Below are 21,402 nucleotides of genomic sequence, written 5' to 3' on the forward strand. Positions count from 1 at the left end.
TGGTTTTAAACATACAACAAGAACTCCTATATGTAAATCTGAATTACATATACTTAAATACAGTGTGTATATAAATAAACTAGGGCTGTCGATTAATCGCAGTTAACTCACGTGATTTACCCCAAAAAATTATCGCACTGTTAAACAATAGAATACCAATTGAAATGTATTAAATATTTTGGACGTTTTTCTACATTTTCAAATATATTGATTTCAATTACAACACAGAATATAAAGTGTACAGTGCTCACTTTATATGATTTTTTTATTAAAAATATTTCCACTGTAAAAATAATAAACAAAATAAATAGTATTTTTCAGTTCACCTCAGACAAGTACTGTAGAGCAATCTCTTTATCGTGAAAGTGTAACTTACAAATGTAGCTTTTTTTGGTTACATAACTGCACTCAAAAACAAAACAATGTAAAACTTCAGAGCCTACAGGTCCACTCAGTCCTACTTCTTGTTCAACCGATCGCTAAGACAAACAAGTTTGTTTATATTTACGGGAGATACTGCTGCCTGCTTCTTATTTACATTGTCACCTGAAAGTGAGAACGGGCATTCGCATGGCACTTTTGTAGCCAGCGTTGCAAGGTATTTACTTGCCAGATATGCTAAACCAGGGGTCGGCAACGTTTGGCATGAGGCTCGCCAGAGTAAGCACGCTGGTGGGCCGGGCCAGTTTATTTACCTGCTGACGTGGCAGGTTCGTCCGATCGCGGCCCCCACTGGCCACGGTTCGCTGTCCCGGGCCAATGGGGGCGGCGGGAAGCGGTGCGGGCGAGCGATGTGCTGGCCGTGGCTTCCCGCCGTCCCTATTGGCCCGGGACGGCGAACCGCGGCCAGTGGGGGCCGCGATCGGCTGAACCTGCCGCGTCAGCAGATAAATAAACTGGCCCGGCCTGCCAGGGTGCTTACCTTGGCGAGCCGTGTGCCAAACGTTGCTGTCCCCTGTGCTAAACATTTGTATGCCTCTTCATGTTCGGCCACCATTCCAGAGGACATGCTTCCATGCTGATGATGCTCGTTAAAAAATAATGCATTAATTAAATTTATGACTGAACTCCTTGGGTGAGAATTGTATGTCTCCTCTTCTGTTGTACTCGCATTCTACCATATATTTCATGTTATAGCAGTCTCAGATGACACACCACATGTTGTTTTAAGAACACTTTCAAAGAAGGTACATCAACGTGAGATTTCTAAAAATATCTAGAGCACTCGACCCAAGGTTTAAGAATCTGAAGTGCTGTCCAAAATCTGAGAGAGACGAGGTGTGGAGCATGCTTTCAGAAGTCTTAAAAGAGCAACACTCAGATGCGGAAATTACAGAACCCGGAAAAAGAAAATCAATCTTCTTCTGGTGGCATCTGGCTCAGATGGTGAAAATGAACATTCTCGGTCCGCACTGCTTTGGATCGTTATCGAGCGGAACCTATGGTCAGCATGGATGCATGTCCTCTGGAATGGTGGTTGAACCATGAAGTGACATATGAATCCTTAGCGCATCTGGCACATAAATATTTTGTGACACCGGCTACAACAGTGCTATGTGAACCCCTGTTCTCACTTTCAGGTGACATTGTAAACAAGAAGCGGGCAGCATTATCTCCTGCAAATTGTAACCAAACTTGTTTGTCTGAGCGAATGGTTGAAATAGGACTGAGTGGACTCATAGGCTCTAAAGTTTTACATTGTTTGTTTTATTTTTGAATGCAGTTTTTTTTGTACATAATTCTACATTTGTAGGTTCAACTTTCGTGATAAAGAGATTGCACTACAGTACTTGTCTTAGGTGAATTGAAAAATACTATCTTTTTTTACAGTACAAATATTTGTAATAAATATAAAGTGAGCACGGTACACTTTGTAGTCTATGTTGTAATTGAAAGCAATATATTGAAAATGTAGAAAACATCCAAAAGTATTTAAATAAATGATATTCTATTATTGTTTAACAGCGCAATTAATCGCAATTAATCTTTTTAATCACATGATTAATTGCGATCAATCGCTTGACAGCCCTAAAATATATATATAAAAGTAACTTTTGAAAGTTATCTAAGATACCAATTTATAAAGCTTGAGGGTAGATGTACATAATTTAATAAAACACAAAAGTAAGTATATAACTCTAGCAAGGGTGGAAAAATAAGTTATTCCCACTGTCAGTCCACCCTTTTCCTCTGCTCCCTTTCACCTTCTCTGTCAAAGGACTGAGGAAAGTGACCTGAAGGCAATACAGAGGAAATACCGAGTTCCAACAAGAAGAACATCCTGCAACTAGTCCCCTCATGTTTTAATCTAATGATTGTTACAGTTGCTCAAACTTGCTGATCTCAATTGCTGTGGCAGACCTGGAGAAAGAGGCACTCTCTTAGCCAGGGCCCAAACCATTTATGACTTCAGTAGTTCATAGGCAACTCTTTGAATTGCATTAAAAACAAATAGGAAGCCAAGGTAATTGCTGAGGAACTGGTGTTACATTTTTTTAATCCTATTTCATTGCTTAACAAGTCGTCAGCTGCATTCTCCACCAGATTTCATAAGCGACCTGTAAGTATAGCAAGGTCCAGATCAAAAGGAAAGGTTCATGTCTAAAAAGGCAGAGGGAATTAAAGGCATTTTAAGGCTGTCACCTGGAATTCTGGTTTTATATTAACTTTTACTTATCCATATCTGACTCTCTTGGTTTTCAGATTGATCCCAGTATTTTACAGCAGACACTACAGCAGAGTAACTTACTTGCCCAGCATCTAACTGGGGATCCCAGTATGGCTTCACAGAACAACTCCCTCCAGACAACAGATAGCACGGTGCCAGCTAATGTGGTTATCCAGCCCATATCAGGCTTGTCTTTACAGCCAACAGTTACATCTTCAGCTAATATGACGATAGGGCCACTGTCTGAGCAAGACTCTGTGTTAACAACTAACAGTAATGGTAAGAAGTGTTAATAGCCCCTTTTCTCTTGCCTTTTATGTTTTTTTGGCCATAATTCTTAAATCATTTATGGATGGAAATCTTCGTATTGGTTAACTTGCTCTTAGCCCTCTGGACTTAATTGAATAAATAAATTTATATTGATATTAAATGTGTTGCTGCTTTAAGTTTGATGATAAAATACACAACTCCATAAAGAGAGTTCTGTTTGTACAACATAAATATCTGGGGCCTGATTTTTAAAAATTTACTCGTATTTTCCAGGCACACTTTGACCTCTAATTTTGTGATTGTATTTGCAAATTAGTTACCTAAATGTTAACAATAGTTTCATCAACAGTACTAGTTTGAGAAAACATAGAGGCTGCGTAGCTAAGCACATAACCGAGGAAATCCCAGAATTAGGGTTACAGGTAGAGCTGGCTGAAAAATGGAATTTCTGTCCCATAGAAAATGAGATTTCAAAATTTGTTTCCGTTCTGAATTGGGGTGAAAAGTTGAAATCTCAGAATTTTTCATGAAATGAAATATGCTGAAACATTTCATTTTGATGTTATCAAAACATTTAGTTTCAATAAGGTAAAAACTTTCAAACTTTGTTTTGATTTGTTGTATTTTAATGTATAATAATATAAAAGTTGAAACAAAATGTTTTGACCTGATCAAAACTAGCCATTTGAACTTTATTTCATCAAAGTTTTCACGGAATTTATATCTTCCCACAAAACATTTCAATTTTATTTTTGATGGAAATCTTTTCTGTTGGAAAATTTTCAACCAGCTTTAGTGACAACTTAACTGATTGACTGTGTGTTTTGAAGTCTACACGATCACATACTTTTTCTCGTGTAATACACATTTTTTTCTATAACTTTAGAACTGTATGTTTAGCCTCAGTAATTAAACTGATAAGAACAGATTTAAAAATTGTATTAAAGCTAATGTTAAAATTATATAATACACAGGTTGAGAAAAGATTGTACATCTGGTTATAGTGCTTGGATTATCCACAAATACAAAGTTTGTTTAAAAACTCATAAGATCCATATAGTATATAATCTGCAATAACCCAAATTTAGATAAATGTAATGATACAGTTTAGATATTAGAATCCGAATATTCAGGTACATCACTCAGGAAAAGTTATACAGAGAGTTGGTTGTAGAACGCAAATAAATGAATGAGTGTAGATTGTCCCTCAGTAACTGTATTATCCTGTATAAACTAAAAGCATAGAATGAAAACAGCCAAAGTAACCTTTTAGCTATGTGCAATGTAACCTCATTTGATTTGGAATGTATGTTAGTAATTGTTAAGTACTGTTTATACGCAAAGTGTAGTTCTTGAAGGTTCGTGACAAATTTTGGAAAAATAAGTCTGATTTTCCCCAGTATATTCAAAGTCATGTCTTAGTGAGGGTGGTTTCCCTATCAAACTACAACTTTGTACCTCCAGTTGCTTTGATACAGCTGTTGAGGTTAGTGTGGGTGGTTTTTCACTCTTTTTTTTTCATTCTCAAAAAAAGCCCAGCTGTTTTGTTTTATTTTTGAAAATTCAAGCAATCTCTTAGCAAAGAACAGCCTAGAAAACATTGGTGAAAGCTTTAGAAATTGGAAAAATTGAAAATGGGGTTTAGAATAGAGGTACTGAAACTATAGCTGTCATTAGCTGTCCAGCTACAATAAAATAAGCTTAGCATTGTATCTTGCAGAGTTGTATTTTTATATAATTATACATGTGGACTATAACTTGCAGCACAAAGACTGGTTACCAAAAAGATCTAAAAGTTTAGGAAAGTAAAGATTGGTTATCGACAATGTTTTATTCAAAACACAACTTTAAACAGCTTAGTATTGTTGTAAAGACCAGGATTTCATTGGTTGTTTAAAAAAAATATTTGTAAAGATCTGTATTAATTATACAAAAAAAAGTACTGTCATGTATTTTTTTTCCCCCTCCCAACTTATATTTTAGGTGCACAGGATCTCTCTCAAGTGATGACCTCACAGGGTATGGTGTCCACTTCGAATGGTCAGCATGAGATAACATTGACCATAAATAACTCAAGTTTGAGTCAAGTTCTAGCTCATGCTGCTGGTTCCACCACTACAAACTCATCAGGAAGCCCGCAAGAAATTACCCTCACTATATCTGGTTAGTATTTTTATCACTGGTCAATCATTCTTAGTTCCCATCCAACATGCAAGCTATACAATAACATTTGCTGGATAATTTTATTAGAGGGTGAAATCATTTGTTTCCACTGCCTACAAGTTTAGCCTAAAGCTATATCTACACTATAGACCTCTGCTGGCTTAGCTATGTTGGTCAGGGATGTGAAGAATGTGATCCCCGACTGACATAGCTATGCTGGAGAAAGTCCCTAGCATAGTCACAGCTCTACTGGACAAAGCTGTGACTTCACTGATGAATCTTGTTTTGTTTGTGTGAGCTGGTTTTACTCATACCTAGTACAGCTTTGCTGGTATAGCTGTGTGTATGCTAGAAGTGCTTTGCTGAGATAATATACTGTACACCGTTACTCATAAAGCATCCTAGTGCAGCCATGGCTTTAGTTTGAAGTATTTTAGATTCTCCAAGGCTAAAGAGAGCTTCCCCAGATATATATATATTTTTAAATGTTGAATAGCATTGCTTTGACGATGGTCATATTAGACTCCGTCCCCTCCTTTATTATATTACTATAGATATTTTGCTTTTTCAGTCTCTGGGTATGTCTGCATTTCAAGCTGGAGGAAAATTTCTACTGGCCTGGAAATATGTATCTCAAACCAACAAGCCTTGCTGCCTAGATAAGATTTCTTCCTCTGGGACAATGTTCTTAAGTTTGCGGACAAGTTACCAGAGGAGGCCAGTATTGGAAGAGGGTAACCTGGTGGCTAGGACCTCGCTACAGGCTGCTTTGGATGGTCCAGACTCTGCAGCCCAGAGTCAGAGCATCTGTAATAACAATGTATTGGTGTTCATGCTTCAATCATCGGGTCTTCCACAGGAAGTCCAAGAGACTATTCAGAATCTCCTTTTTGAGGCACCAACCATCGTCTTCACAGTCTCAAGGACTCCATGGTTATGTTTGAAAGCTTTGGGGATTTATACTCCACTCCCTAAAAAGAAGCAATTCCACCCTCAGTCATTCCAGTGCTACGCATCCTTTATGGTTAGTCAACCTGTCTAGGAGGAAAGGGAAAAGTCCTCAGAGCAGATGCCACCATCCTCACTTTTTTGTCTTCAATAAGCTCTTCTAGACAGCCTAGAAATGCCAAGCAATCTATTTGACTGCCTTGTCGAGGACAGCTTTCAAGTTTGCCTAACACCAGTTCCTATCCCTGTTTTTTCCAACAGGTTATCCTATACTTGTACCCATATTACCTAAGCAATGTGGAGTTAGGCTACATCCTCCAGTTTTTTTCTATACCTCTCTCCTGTCCGTCCCCCCAGTCCCTCTTCAGGGACTACTCTCATGAGGAGGTCCACCCTTGGGAGGTCCAGTCTCTCCTCCTGTTGGGAGGTCCAGTCTCTCCTGTTGGGAGCTATAGAAGAGGTCCCTTCTCTCCACAGAAGGAAAGAGTTTTATTCATGCTGCATTCTAATTCCAGAGTCAAAAGGAGGTTGTAGACCCGTATTAGAACTGCCAAGAGCTGAACAAAATATATAAAGAAAACAAAATTTTGCATGGTGACCCTAGCATCCATTATTCCCTTTCTGAGGACTAGTACACTGCCCTTGAGTTGAGACACACATTTCCATGTGGCTATCCATCAAAGCCACAGGAGATTTGTAAGATTTATGGTAAATGACTCCCATATCTGGATGACTGATTGGTCAGAGGTCTCTCCAAGAGCCAGGTAGAATTCCTTGTGTCCAAGATCCAGTCCATCTTTAGAGTTGTGGGATTGCTTATCAATGAAGACAAGTCAGCCTTTCCCCTGTTCAGAGAATATTGTTTATAGGCGTAGTCTTGGATTCTACTGTAGCCAGAGCTTTCCTCCTGCAAACCAGATTCCAGATGATGTTAGTCATTGTATTGGACCTGAAGGTCCATCTAGTCACAACTGTAAGGAACAGCCTCAGACTACTGTATCACATGGCCTCATGTACATATTTGGTTCAGCATGCCGGTGGGTGATCTCAGTGTACTCTCCAGTTCATCACTAGATATGCTGGTTCGAATGCCCATAGGAATTGTAGCCACTACGAATTGGTGGATGGATCCAACAAATGTATATATTGGAGTTCTGTTCATGTCCACACAACCACATTGACTCTGGTTACACACACTTCTCTTGGTTGGGAGCCCACCTGAGGAATCTACAGACTCAAGGTCTTTGATCTCACTAAGTTCTTCTTCGAGAGATGTCCCTGTGGGTGCTCCACTCCAGGTGTTGGTGCATCCCTGCGCCTTCGCTCGGAGATTTTTCGTAGCAGTACTCATACTGGCCACTCATGCGCAGAGGCTGCCCCCCGCTATGAGTCTAGGATAATAGTACGCATGCGTGGCCAATCTCCTCAGTTCCTTCTCTACTGTCCCCGGCCTGAGACGGAGCTCAGCAGACTCGTTAGGAAATCCCTCACTCTTGTTACAATTACCTATCCTAGTAGTTAGTTTGTTGTCAGTTCTTGTTAGTGTAGTTCATTAGTTCTTTTATCTGTTAAAAAAAAAAAAAAAAAAAATTCTCTCAGCCGCAGCCGCTTCTACCATGCCTGGCTCCACAGGCTTTAAGTGCTGCTCTACGTGTAAGGATGCTATCCCGCTCTCTGATGGCCACTCTCAATGTATAAAGTACTTGGGGGAAACACACATTCCCCAAAAATGTGCCCACTGTAGCAAACTCAGTCCCAGGGCACGGAAGGACAGGGAGCTTAAACTGAAACTGCTCCTCCTGCAAAAGTCTATTGGGTCAGTTTCAGACCCAGGCGCCGACTCCGGCTCTACTGCCCGCCACAGCCCCCCTGCTTAAAAAAAACTGAAGAAATCTACAAAAGAGGGGCAGCCCTCTCCAGCAAAGAAGTTGGTGAGGCACAAGAGTTCTTCAGGCAGGTCAACAGTTTCCCTGCCTGTGTTTCCTCGCCTCAGCACTTTTGAAGAGCCGGGCTCCTCAGGCACCGCACGAAAGCCGCCTCAGGCTGCGGCGGCGGCGCGAAGCTCCGGTGCCGAGGCTTCAGGCTTTCAGTTGCCTGCCTCGTTTATGGCACCGTTCGGCACCGCGACGGACGCGGTGCCGACATTTCCCACCCTGCCTGACCCTCTGCAGGCTGATGTTGCCCCCACGGCACCTACCATGGCACCGGCAACCGCGGCACAGGCTGACAGGGAGATCAAAGGAAAAACCCCTGCTCAGAGGAATGTTCCCTCATGGCAACCTCCTCCTCCACAGTTTTCATCTCACGCAGGAGCCTCACCTTTTCAATTCACTCAGACAGCAGACCTATTGGTGTCACCTATTCTGCAGTCTCCCCCGATAAATGCCTGTTTTTCTCCAATGCCTGAGTCAGGATCAGAACAACCTTCCTCCAGTGAGGAGGAAGCTGATCCACAGGCAGTTTTTTCTCCATATCAAGACTCCCAGACCCCAATCAACAGAGGTTACAAAAAAAAACTACCTCAGCCTGTTCTCAGGCTCCTGCCCCATGGGGAGTGAACCCCTGGATGGCACCACCTATGCCCTACCCACCACCATGGCAATGTTGGGCACCATGGGCATCGTACCCTCGAGAACACGTGCGCTACGGCACTTCGACCAGACGCAACACCGGTCTAGCACCGCCACGTGACGGACCTGCCAGTGACACAAGATACCAGGCAGCACCGTCACACTTCCAGGAGCAACTGAGTCCTGCTCCTATTCCAGCAGAGCCCGACGTAACGCCTGAGGAAGCCTTACTTCCCCTTCCTCCAACACCGTCGGATGACTATGCAAAATTCCAAGACCTCTTTAAAAGAGCTGCCGGTGACTTGAGAATTAACTTGGAGGAAGTCACTGAACAACAGCATGAGCTAACAGACATCTTGCAGCCCTCTTCTTCCTCTAGAGTGGCATTACCAATCAACGTAGCCCTTTTAGAACCCGCTAAATCCATCTGGCAGACTCCAGCCACAAGCCTACCTACCTGTAAACAAGCGGACAGGAAGTATTTCATCCCTTCAAAGGGCTCTGAATTCCTTTTTACCCATCCGGCGCCAAACTCATTGGTAGTGGATGCAGCGAACCAGAGGGCCAAACAACAGTATGCCCGCTCCACTCCAGCCAACAAGGACAGTAAACGCCTGGACCTTTTTGGCCGTAAAGTATATGCATCCTCGACGCTACAATTTCGCATAGCTAATTATACTGCAGTCCTTGCATAATGTGACCACAAAAACTATAATAAATTCATGGATTTTATTGATCACATCCCAGAGCAGAAGAAACAACAATTCACAGCTCTGGTTTCCGAGGGACAAACCATATCACGTACCGCTCTCCAAGTGGCCCTCGATGTAGCTAACACTGCAGCAAGGTCAACCGCCACAGCAGTGGTCATGCGACGGGGTTCATGGCTCTCCTCCTCTTTCTTTCCTCGAGAGGTCCAGAGAACCATTGGAGATCTTCCCTTTGACGGGGAAAAACTTTTTGCCTCCACCACGAACGACGTGCTTCATCTGATGAAGGACGCAAGGGCAACCCTCCGGTCCCTAGGTCTCCAGCCACCTGCGACCAGAAGATGACAATTTAGATACCAACCTTATCAACATCCACGCTACCCCGCATTTACACAACACTCCTATAGACCACAGGAGCAACAACAGCAACAACAACGCCAAAGACCAAGATTCCAGCGTCGTCGTCCTAACTCTACAGGGGCGCCGCAACCCCCTCCAGCTAATAGGCAGATTTGAAGCATTGGTCGAGGGTTTAGAAAACAGCGTTCCCACTTCAGCCGGCACACCTATCTTTGGACACCGCCTACGACCATTCTCTCATCAATGGCAGAAAATTACATCCGACAAGTGGGTCATAGAGGTAGTTACAATTGGATACGCCATCCCCTTCCTCTCCCTCCCTCCCACCCACACACCCTCCCTGTCCCTCTTCAGGGACCCATCTCACGAGTGACTACTCTTCCAAGAAGTGCAGCATCTCCTTCAACTGGGAGCCGTAGAAACTGTGCCAGAACGACACAGAGGGAAGGGTTTTTACTCCCATTATTTCTTAACAGAGAAGAAAAATGGGGGATGGCGACCAATCCTCGACCTCAGGCGGCTCAACAAATTTGTCAAAAAGCAAAAGTTCAAGATGGTCACTCTCACCACTATAATCCCAGCGCTGGAGCAGGGCGACTGGTTTTCAGCCCTCGACCTACAGGACGCCTATTTTCATGTGACTATACACCCGTCTCACAGACGGTTCCTACGTTTTACTCTCGGCTCCACACATTTCCAATACAGGGTTCTCCCCTTCGGACTGTCCACGGCCCCCCGTGTTTTTTCCAAGATCCTAGCCGTAGTTACAGCCTACCTCAGAAAACAAGGGGTCGTAATATTTCCTTACCTAGACGATTGCCTCCTCAAAGCTTCAACGTTCGACGAAGCTCTCCGATCCATACGACTTACCATCGATTGTTTCCTATCTTTAGGCCTGCAAATAAACAAAAACAAATCCACATTATACCCCACCCAACATCTGGAGTTCATAGGGGCATACCTCGACTCCCGGACGGGGTTGGCATCTCTCCCACCAGACCGCTTCAACTCTATAAGCCGACTGGCCACAAGGATTCGCAACAGTCCCCAGGTGACTGTCCGAGACTGCCTACAAATACTAGGTCACATGGCCTCGTGCACCTCTGTCGTCCAAAATGCACGCCTATATATGAGGTGCTTCCAAGCATGGTTGGCCACGGTGTACAGACCGAATGTGCACCCTCTAAACAAGACTCTCTCCATACCTGTCCGAGTCAAAGATTCCCTACAGTGGTGGACAATTCACTCCAACCTCTGCTCTGGAGTCCCCTTTCTTCAGCAGGCTCCATCCCTCATACTGACGACCGATGCATCTCTGACAGGCTGGGGTGCACACATGTCTCACCACACAGTCCAGGGACTTTGGTCTTCAACCGAGACCTCTCCATATAAATGTCCTAGAACTTCAAGCCATTCGCAATGCGTGCCGTCAGTTCCTGCCACTAATCAAGAATCAACACGTACGCATAATGACAGACAATATTGCATGCATGTTCTGTGTGAACAGGCAGGGAGGAGCTCGATCCCATTCGCTGTGCACAGAGGCTATGAAACTCTGGAACTGGTGCATTGCGAACAACATCCGGGTATCAGCGGCCTATCTTCCCGGAGTGATGAATACCACAGCGGACGAACTAAGCAGACGTTTCCCTTGGGATCACGAATGGGAAATAAACGAGCACACCATTCACAACGTATTCCGCATTTGGGGCTACCCAGCAATAGACCTCTTTGCAAATGCAAAAAACAAGAAATGTCCCAATTTTTGCTCCAGAGCAGGACTAGGCAAACATTCCCTGGGAGACGCATTCATGATCCCATGGCACCAAAACTTACTCTATGCATTTCCCCCGATACCAGTTCTCAACAGGGTCCTGATAAAAATACGAACAGATCGGGCCAAGGTGATCCTAATTGCCCCGTCATGGCCCAGACAGCCGTGGTTTCCGTTTCTCACCAAAATGTCGATTCGACCACGAATCCCCTTGCCCCTCATCCCGAATCTCCTATCACAACAACACGGCCAATTTCTCCACCCCAACCTGTCCATGCTTCACCTCAAAGCATGGTTCCTACATGGTTCTCCCAAAGCGAACTAGATTGCTCTGAACAAGTTCAAAGAGTGCTCCTACATAGCAGAACACAATCTACTCGCACCACCTATCTACGCAAGTGGAAACGATTCACACACTGGTGTTCAGCTAAACAACTTGGTCCCACGTCAGCATCTCTTCCGCTCATACTTGACTACCTATTGGACCTTAAGCAATCCGGCCTTTCTTTCAGCTCCATCAGGGTCCGTTTAGCTGCTATTACAACTTTTCATGACAAAATTGATGATACTTCTGTATTTGCTCATCCTATCACCAAGCGCTTCCTCAAGGGACTCCAAACCCTATACCCAGACATTAAACCACCTACCACCCCGTGGGACCTTCATCTAGTACTATCTTGCCTAACTCAACAACCATTTGAACCCCTAGCCACGTGCTCCCTTTTACACCTCTCGATGAAAACAGCATTTTTTGTGGCAATTACCTCTGCCAGACGGGCAGGAGAAATAGCAGCTCTTATGGCAGACCCACCATATACGCTATTTTTCAAAGACAAGGTTTTCTTCCTAAGGTACACGCGTCATTCCACATTAATGATCCGATACACTTACCGACCTTTTTCCCAAAGCCACATGCGAACTCTTTCGAAGCCTCAATGCATACACTAGATGTACGCAGGGCCTTGTCCTTCTATTTGGATAGAACCAAACCTTTTAGAAATTCTTCCAGACTTTTTGTCTCCATCGCGGAGCGCTCCAAAGGTACGCCTATTTCTACCCAGAGACTTTCAAACTGGATTTCTCAGTGCATCCGGTTGTGCTATCAGATGAAGAAAGTTACACCTCCAGACGGCATCAGAACACACTCCACTAGATCTGTGGCTGCCTCTGTAGCATTCTTACGCAAAGTTCCCCTGGCTGATATCTGTAAAGCAGCCACCTGGTCCTCTGAGCACACATTTGTTAAACACTATGCCCTTACTCAAGGCCCTCTATCTGATATACATTTGGGCAGGGCTGTACTATCTACGGCGTTCCTATCAGATCCGAAGTCCCTACCTCCTTAAGATACATGGCTTTTAAGTCACCTGGAGTGGAGCACCCACAGGGACATCTCTCGAAGAAGAAGAGGAGGTTACTCACCCTGTGCAGTAACTGACGTTCTTCGAGATGAGTGTCCCTGTGGGTGCTCCACTACCCACCCTCCTCCCCTCTACTTTGGAGTTGGGGTAGCCTCCGTTGTAGAGAAGGAACTGAGGAGATTGGCCACGCATGCGTACTATTATCCTAGACTCACAGCGGGGGGCAGCCTCTGCGCATGCATGGCCAGTACGAGTACTGCTACGAAAAATCTCCGAGCGAAGGCGCAGGGACGCACCAACACCTGGAGTGGAGCACCCACAGGGACACTCATCTCGAAGAACGTCAGTTACTGCACAGGGTGAGTAACCTCCTCATTTAGCTGTCCACAAAAACATGAGAGAGTTGAGTCATTCATCTTGCCTGTCAGGCTTTTCTCCCCCACATCAAGGAAAAGACTCTTCTTGTCCTTATGGACAACACAGCAGCAATGTTGTATGTGAACTGACAGGAAGGGGCCAGATCAGATCATCAAGAGATGATACAGCATTGGAGTTTTGTATCACCAACACGATTCACCTCAGTGTCCCACCTTGGTGTTCTCTCTGTCTAGATATAGTAAGACTGATTTTTCAAACCTGAGGTGTTCCTCGCATACTCCTGTTTGCAACTCATAACAACAGGAAGTGACATCTATTTTTTTTTTTTTTTTGGTTCTAGAGCAGATCACATTCAAGGGTTTCTGATAGAAGCTTTCCTATTACTCTGGAAAGACAAGCTAATGTATGCTTACCCTCTGGTTTTGCTCCCTCCCAGAGTGTTGCTTAGAATCAAGCAGGATCATGCTTGTGAGATCCTCATAGCACTGGTGTGGCCTTGCCAGCATTGGTTCTCCAGTCTGTTGAGCCTCTCAACTAGGGCTCCTTTTACACTTCCTCCAGAACCAGACCAAATCGCACAGGACTATGGTCACTCGCTTCATCCCAACCCAGATGCTCTTCATCTTGTGGCCTGGATGCTTCATGATTAACATCTCAGGAGTTCTGTTCAAAGGATGTACAAAACATCCTCCTGAATAGCAGAAAGCTTTCTGCTATGTACAATTACCTATTTAAGTTCTCCTTAAGTTCCTTGTAGTCACAGCAGAAAAGAGGTTCACCAGACTGGGCTTCTGTATAGCTTGTTCTGGACTATTTTATTTCACCTGAAACAGCATTAGATCTATCAGGGTTCACCTAGCCGCGGTCTCCACTTTCCACCCTCCAATTGCTCGTCACTTGGTTTTCTCCAATCCAATGTCATTCAAATTCTTAAAGGGACTGGACTGGTTATATCCCCAAGCAGAGGATCCTGTGTCTCTTGGGACTGAAATCTGGTGTTAACAAAGTGGATGGGTCCACATTTTGAACCGCTGCTTACCTGTTTGTTACTTCTGTTAGTGAAAGTAGCTTTTTTGATGGCAGTTAACTCCGTGAGAAGGGTGCTAGAGTTACAAGACTCGGTAGCTGGCCCACCTTATACAGTCTTTTACAAGGGCAATCTATACTTAGCCCACAACTGAAAATTCTGACTAAGTTAGTCTCTCACTTCCAATTAATCAAGCAATATACTAACCAAATTTCTTTCCTAAACCCTATTCTCATAAGAGTGAGGAGAGACTGCATACTCCATGAGGGCATTAGCTTTTTACTTGGACAGGACTAGACCATTTAGGTCGTCATCACAAGTGTTTGTGGCATTCGAAGACCGGATGAACGTTCTTCCAGTCTCAACTCAGAGAATCTCGTCATGAATTTCCTCTTCTATAAGAATGTGCTACAACATTACCAGTGTAACAGATCTGGTGCCTGTACAAGACATTTGTAGAGCTGCAACTTGATCATGAGTAAAAAGAACAGGAGTACTTGTGGCACCTTAGAGACTAACAAATTTATTTCAGCATAAGCTTTCGTGGGCTACAGCTCACTTCTTCAGATGCATAGAGTGGAACACACAGACTGAAGATATTTATACATACAGAGTCATTGACCACACTAATGTCCATACATACATTGGTCATTAGTGTGTTCCTTTGCACCTCATTATGCCGTATCAACATTCCAGAGATGATGCCAAACTTGGACGAATAGTCCTCCCATTATTGTTCAGGTAGACTCCGATCCCACTTCCAAACTGAACTGCTTGTGTGTCACCTGAAGTGGAATGGAGATGTGCAATCACTTGAAGAAAAAATGGTTACTAACCTGTTCTATAACTGTTGTTCTTTGAGAATCATGCACATGTCCATTCCATGACGCCCACCCCCTTCCCCTCTATATTGGAGTCTGTCCAGTAAAAAGGAACTAAGTATTGTTGGGGACGGCTCCATCCTTTATACCATGCACAGCAGTATGAGGCAACAGAGGGCACATGCACCACCCTGATGGGTGTCACTAAGGGAAAAATCTCCAGCTGTGGTGCGCTGGGCACACACACCTGTAGTGGAATGACCATGAGCACCATATCTTGAAGAACAATAGTTACAGAACAGGTTAGTTCCCATTTTATCAAAGGACAGATTTTCAACAATTAAGCTCTGGGTCCAGGTACTGGGTCTTATGGCTTCATTAGTACATTTTCATGGGCCTAACTAAATGAGACTTCATGTTTGCTCATGAATATCTAAATATTAGTGAGCTCAGTAGTTAAGTGTACAAAAATTTGTCTGCCTGGTACACCTCTACCTCGATATAACGTGACCCACTATAACACGAATTCGGATATAACGCGCTAAAGCAGTGCTCCGGGCAGGCGGGGCTGTGCACTCCGGTGGATCAAAGCAAGTTCAATATAACGCAGTTTTACCTATAACGTGGTAAGATTTTTTGGCTCACGAGGACAGCGTTATATCGAGGTAGAGGTGTATCTGAAAATCTTCACATGTGCAAACCAATTCTTTATGTTCACAGGCACTAATGAACTGTCTCTTCATTTTCTGATGATTCCCCTTTCTGTAAATCAGTTTCATAATATAGATTTCTTTCAATTACATTTTAATAAATTGAGGAAACTTGCACATTTAGCTGGAATTGTGTTTTTGATATGTAATAATACACTTGATACTTCTCCTTTTAAAAATATTCCTACGATAGTGGAGTATACTTCAAAAAAAAATCCACAATTTCATAATCTTCCTTATTAATATTGCCCCAAGTACAAAATTAATCCTTTTGATTGGATGTACTATTTGTCCTAGTACTGTTTAATGAGAACTTGTTTTTACTAAGTACATTAGCAGAAAAATTGCTCTTCTGGAGTTTCCAGATGTCATAGAAGTAATTTCTCTTTAGGTCAAGATCTTATTCAGCATAATTCTTCTGGAAATAATGAGTTGAATGGGAGTTTACGACTGACAACACCAACAATTAGCAATCAATCAACAGGTGCTACGTTAACTATAAGCAATGATCAACTTCTGTCTCAGGGTACATCACTGAACGCTTCAGGTAAGCACTAATTAATTTCATAAGAGAAATAAAAACGTTCTGTGTGGAGAAATAGTTGCTGGGCCAGTTCAGTAAATCTAAAATGTTAAATTCATTTAGTTCTCTGATTACATAGCCCAAGATTTTGTCTGTTCTCTCTACTGACTCACTCATGCTCATCCCCACAGGACAGGGAGCAAGGGAGAACAAGGGAGTGCATCTAAAACTGGTGCACTGAGATAGTTAAAGGAATAATGCACAGAGGTTTCCTATTAAATTGGAGGTGTTAGGGAACCTGTCATGTGGCCAAGGAACAGTGATAAAGGGGTCATGATTCAAATTTCCCGTAGGACTTGTTATCACATTGTTTTGTAAATATGAAGCAGTTCATACTTCATACTCCTATACGAAAAGTGAAATTTACTGACTGTTTCTGGTGTGGTAGGTCCCTGTTGCTTTCCTTTCCCCTCTCCCTTAGTGGATGCAGGTCCTTTGTAATTATAAGCAGGCAGTTCTTCTTTGAGAGCATCCTTCTGGGTGCTCCACTTGAAATACACATGCACCTTCCATTGGAGATTGTTGACAGCAGTGCTGTTTGGCTTGCGCATGCGCCCTACCCATCCTCGTGCCCCAAACTGAGGGCCTATAGGGTTGCGACAGATGAACTGTCCTCGGTTCCTTCTTGGCTGCCGTGGCCAGAGGCAGAGAGTTCAGTAGTACTCTCTTGTGCAGATGCCTGCCTCTTAGTTGCTTTTTTAGTTTTATTTTTACTAGTAGATCTTTTCTACTAGCCGAGGCTTTGGCCTCTTGCTGCCTCCGCTTCCCTTTGCACAGGGGTGTCCATTTTCAAGAAGCCTTTTATGTTTTGGGGCATGCTTACATCCCCAGGCTTTAAAATGTTACCTCACTTGCTTGGAGTCCTTCCCAGTTAATGACAGCCACTCCCACTGTATCCGCTGCCTTGGGAATACACGTGTGCCCTTAAAGTGCAATATCTGCACTAGTTTTAAGAGCCACTGTAGGGAGATTAAACTTCACCTCTTCATGATGGGGTGCTCCCTTCATCTGGCTTCAGGTCCAGGTCCAGAGACGACACCCCCCCCCCCGCCCCCATCCATACAGTGGCCTCCAAGCGACCATATTGCCCCATCAGCCTCGGGTAGACCTACAAGTGAGGTGGGAAAGATTTCTATGAAAAGGAGTACTAAAACTCCTTGGAGCATAGTTCTAAGACATCTGAGGTACTGGGGACTCCGTGCCCCTTAAAGGCTTCCAAGGAGGTTCAAGAGATCTCAGTACCAAGGGTTCTAAGTTGCAGTCCCTGAGCTCATTTAAATCACATGGTACCCAACGATTGGTACTGAAGCCTCCGGTACCATCGAAGCATGACTGAAGTACTAGAGACTGTAGGGACTCCTCACTGAAGAAGTTGGTATTGCCTGCAGCATTTGCTGTGTCTTTGGTGCCCAGCGAATATCAACGCTGCTGGCACTGACCTTAGTACCGCAGGCCTTTTTGTCCACAGCCCACCAGGTTCCTGTGCAACCTCACCCAGTACCACAGGAGTTCAGATTTTCCTGGTATTTTTGTCTTCAATGAACCTATATCTCCTTTATTAAGCTCAGTTAGATTCCTGGTATGGCATCCTCTGCTATCTCTAGTACCTCACCTGTCACCTGTACTGCATGATTCCCCATACATACAGACAGACAGACAGATCATCACTCCTCCTTCATCTGCTCCTCCATTAAACTTTTCAGATGACAGCTCTCAGATGTTCAAATTTCTGTTCGGGTTCTTATGATTATCTGTCTAGACCACACTCTCTGGAACATGCTACATTGAGGGATACTTCAAGGCTCGTGCGGCTTCGACCTCCTCAGCACCGTCCTTGGTATGATAATCCTGGATGCCTGTCTCATTCCCTTATGTGCCTTCGTTTCCAATGGCCATATTGGGACCCTTGGGCTGCATACTGCCAACAATTCTCCAAGGCACCCAGCGCTCACAGGGAATGTCAGGGACTTCATTCCTCGATTCCCTCCATTCTCCAATAGCAATCCCCACCTCACGAGGAAACATTAGAAAAACAGGAGAGTTGATGAGGAGGCTACTCTGACAAATATTTCCTGATCCTTCCTGGATGAAGCTATTATGCCCCCTCCATGTACTGTGGACAACTTCAGTTTCAAGACTTGATGAAAAGAATGGCAGCCACTCTTCAAATACCCCTGGAAGAAGTCCAGTAGATGCAACCTAAATTGTTGGAGATCCTTGCTACGCTATCTTCATCATGGGTGGCCCTCTTCATAAACGAGACATTGTTAAACCCAGTAAGACAATCTGGCAGGTCCCTGCTACTGCCACCTCATTTCTCTCCCCCCCCCCCCCCCCCGACCTTCTAATAGCTAAGAGGGCGACGACAAAAAGTATTAAGTTCCAGCTAGCGGTTCAGAATTTTTATTTTCCCACCCATCCCCAAACTCATTGGTTATGGATGCAGTGAATGAACGACACAGGCAGCACCATTTGAAGACCGTCTTGTGATAAGGCTAATGTTCCATGAGCGCATAGATATTTTGGTCAGAAGAGCTATTCAGTTGCCATCCTGCCACCCTGTAGTTCGGAGCTTAGAGATCAGTTTCAGGCAATTGTTGCAGAAGAGCATCTATCCAGAACAGCTTTACATTCCTCTCTTGATGCCGCTGGCAAGTGCTGTTAAATCCATCTCCACAGCTCTAATCATGTGTCAAGTCTCATGGTTGCAGTCCTCTGGAATTCCATGTGAAGTCCAAAACATTGTAGAGGACCTCTCCTTTGATCGTCTGAAATTATTTTGCAAGTTCTCTGATAAGTCTCTGCATTCTCTGAAGGACTCAGGGCAACCTTTCATTTGCTGGGCATAAATACACTTGCAAACAAGAGATTTAGTCAGCCTCAGACAGTGCAGAGATCCTGATCAGCTCAGTTTCCCACCTATCACAGCACCTCAGAAGCACCTAAAAAGAAACCCTGAATGCAGAGGGGGAAATTCTCAACTGCTGCACCTGGACTGACGCAGCAGCCACCATCAAAAAAGTATTTGTTTTGACTCCTTGGTCGAGAGTCACAAACACCTCCGCGATCCAGATTTGCTGCTGTATTATTCTGCCGTTTCCTTCCTCCCAACTTCTGGGGATTGTCTCCCCCATTTCTGAACCTCATGCGAGCAGATTTCTTCTGATAGATGGCTCTTAGAGGTTATAACATTGGGCAACCTCATTCTCTTGCATTCCCTGCCTCCCTTCCCTGTCCCTTTTCAGGAATCCATCTCATGAACCTCTTCTGACGCGAGAGGTTCTCTCCCTTCACCGCATAGGAGCCATGGAACAAGTTCCGACTTAACATAGAGGAAGAGATCTATTCCAATTACTTTCTGATTTCCAAAAAGAAGAGTAGGTGGAAACCAATTCTAGATCTCAGCATGCTGAATACCTTCATCACGGTACAGAGATTCATGATGGTTCCGAGATTCAACACTAGCTGCTATCATTCCATCCCTAGATTCAGGAGACTGTTTTGTGACCCTTGACCTTCAGGACATGTACTTTCATGTCACAATACAGCCCTCTCACAAGAGAGCCTTACACTTCGTCAGTATCGACCACTGTCAGTATCGAGTCGTCCTTTGCAGCCCATCTGCTCTGCACCCAGCGTGTTTACAAAAGTTGCCTAACAGCTTTGCCAATGGGGAGTAATTTGTTTCCCCTATTTCAATAGCTAGCTTCTCAAGGAATGTTCCTATGTTGAAGTACAAACTGCTGTAAAGAAAGCTATGTCTCTCTTCCACATATTTCACCTTCACCTCGGTACTGCAAAATGGACCCCTGTGACTTCTATGGAGGATGGAATTCATAGGGGCCACTCTCGATGCCAGGCCTACCAGAGGACAGGTTTCTCTATCTGACATATTTAATAGCTCAAGTCCAAATGAGCCCCCACACCATTGCCAGATTGTGCCTGCAGCTCTTCGGGCATGTGGCAGTGTGTACTTTGTCATGTTACATGTCTGCTTACATATACCCTGCTTCAAAGCCTGGCTCAGGACAGTGTATACCGTCCCAGCAGAGAGAGTTAGAACAAGTTGCTCTTTATTCCCAGCCGTGTGCTAGTCTCTCTTGAATGGTGGAAGAATCCGGACAAGGTATGCTTAGGGATTCCCTTCAGTTATCCGCCTCCTACTGTCGCAGTAGTTTTGGATGCATCCACCTGAGAATGGGAGACGCATCTATGGGACCATGTTATCCCATGCAGATAGTCCACCCAGGAGTTTACATATCAACTTTCTGGAGCTCAGGGCAGTACAATCTGCTTACCAGCATGATAGAAGGTCATTCTGTTTGTCTAATGACAAACAGGGTCAGTATGTACGACATAAATCAACAAGGGGTTGAGATCCCCTTTTCTGTGCTCTGAGGCACTCAGGTAATAGAACTGGTGTATAGTCCATCATACCTGTATCTCAACAGCTCATTTTTACAGCTGCCAAAACACTATTGCCGATGACCTCAGCCAACACTTCACCTCAGATCACAAGTAGGAAGTTGAGAGATCCATACTAAAGCAGATTTTCCTTACCTGGCATCTTCCAAACAATAGACCTTTTTTTCCAGTACTTCCAATCGCATATGTGCAAAATTCTGTTCGAGAAGAGGTCTCAGTCACCATTCTCTAGGGACACCTTTTTTCCTTTCCTGGTCAAAGAGTCTTCTATATACCTTCCCTTCCAATGCTGCTAATCTTCAGCGTTCTAAACAAATAGAACAAAGCCATGGTAATTTTGATTGCACCAACCTGGCCAAGACAGGTATGGTTTCCTTCCCTTCTTTATCTCTCTTCCCAGCCAGCCATCACTTAGGATTTGGCGAACATTTGTCACCCCAGCTTGGACGCTCTCTGGCTCAAGACTTGGTACCTAGATGGCTTTTGGGATTAGAACTCTCCTGTTCCAGAGAAATGAAGAAGTCTTTTTGAACAGCAGAAAATAATCTACAGTAACTCCTCGCTTAAAGTTGTAGTCATGTTCCTGAAAAATGCGACTTTAAGCGAAACGATGTTAAGCGAATCCAATTTCCCC

The 21,402-nt window shown here is 44.0% G+C and overlaps 1 protein-coding gene across 1 annotated transcript in view; it reads left to right on the plus strand.

Moving 5' to 3' along the window:
* Positions 1–21,402, plus strand: part of ZNF236 (zinc finger protein 236) — a 195,569-nt gene that overhangs the window by 127,394 nt on the left and 46,773 nt on the right. The window contains exons 25-27 of the mRNA XM_065398160.1: positions 2,704–2,947; positions 4,922–5,101; positions 16,152–16,307. Of these exons, the coding sequence (XP_065254232.1) occupies positions 2,704–2,947; positions 4,922–5,101; positions 16,152–16,307 (580 nt within the window). The remainder of the gene's footprint in view (positions 1–2,703; positions 2,948–4,921; positions 5,102–16,151; positions 16,308–21,402) is intronic.

This window comes from Emys orbicularis, chromosome 2 (assembly GCF_028017835.1).
Source record: "Emys orbicularis isolate rEmyOrb1 chromosome 2, rEmyOrb1.hap1, whole genome shotgun sequence".
NCBI classification, from domain to species: Eukaryota; Metazoa; Chordata; order Testudines; family Emydidae; genus Emys; species Emys orbicularis.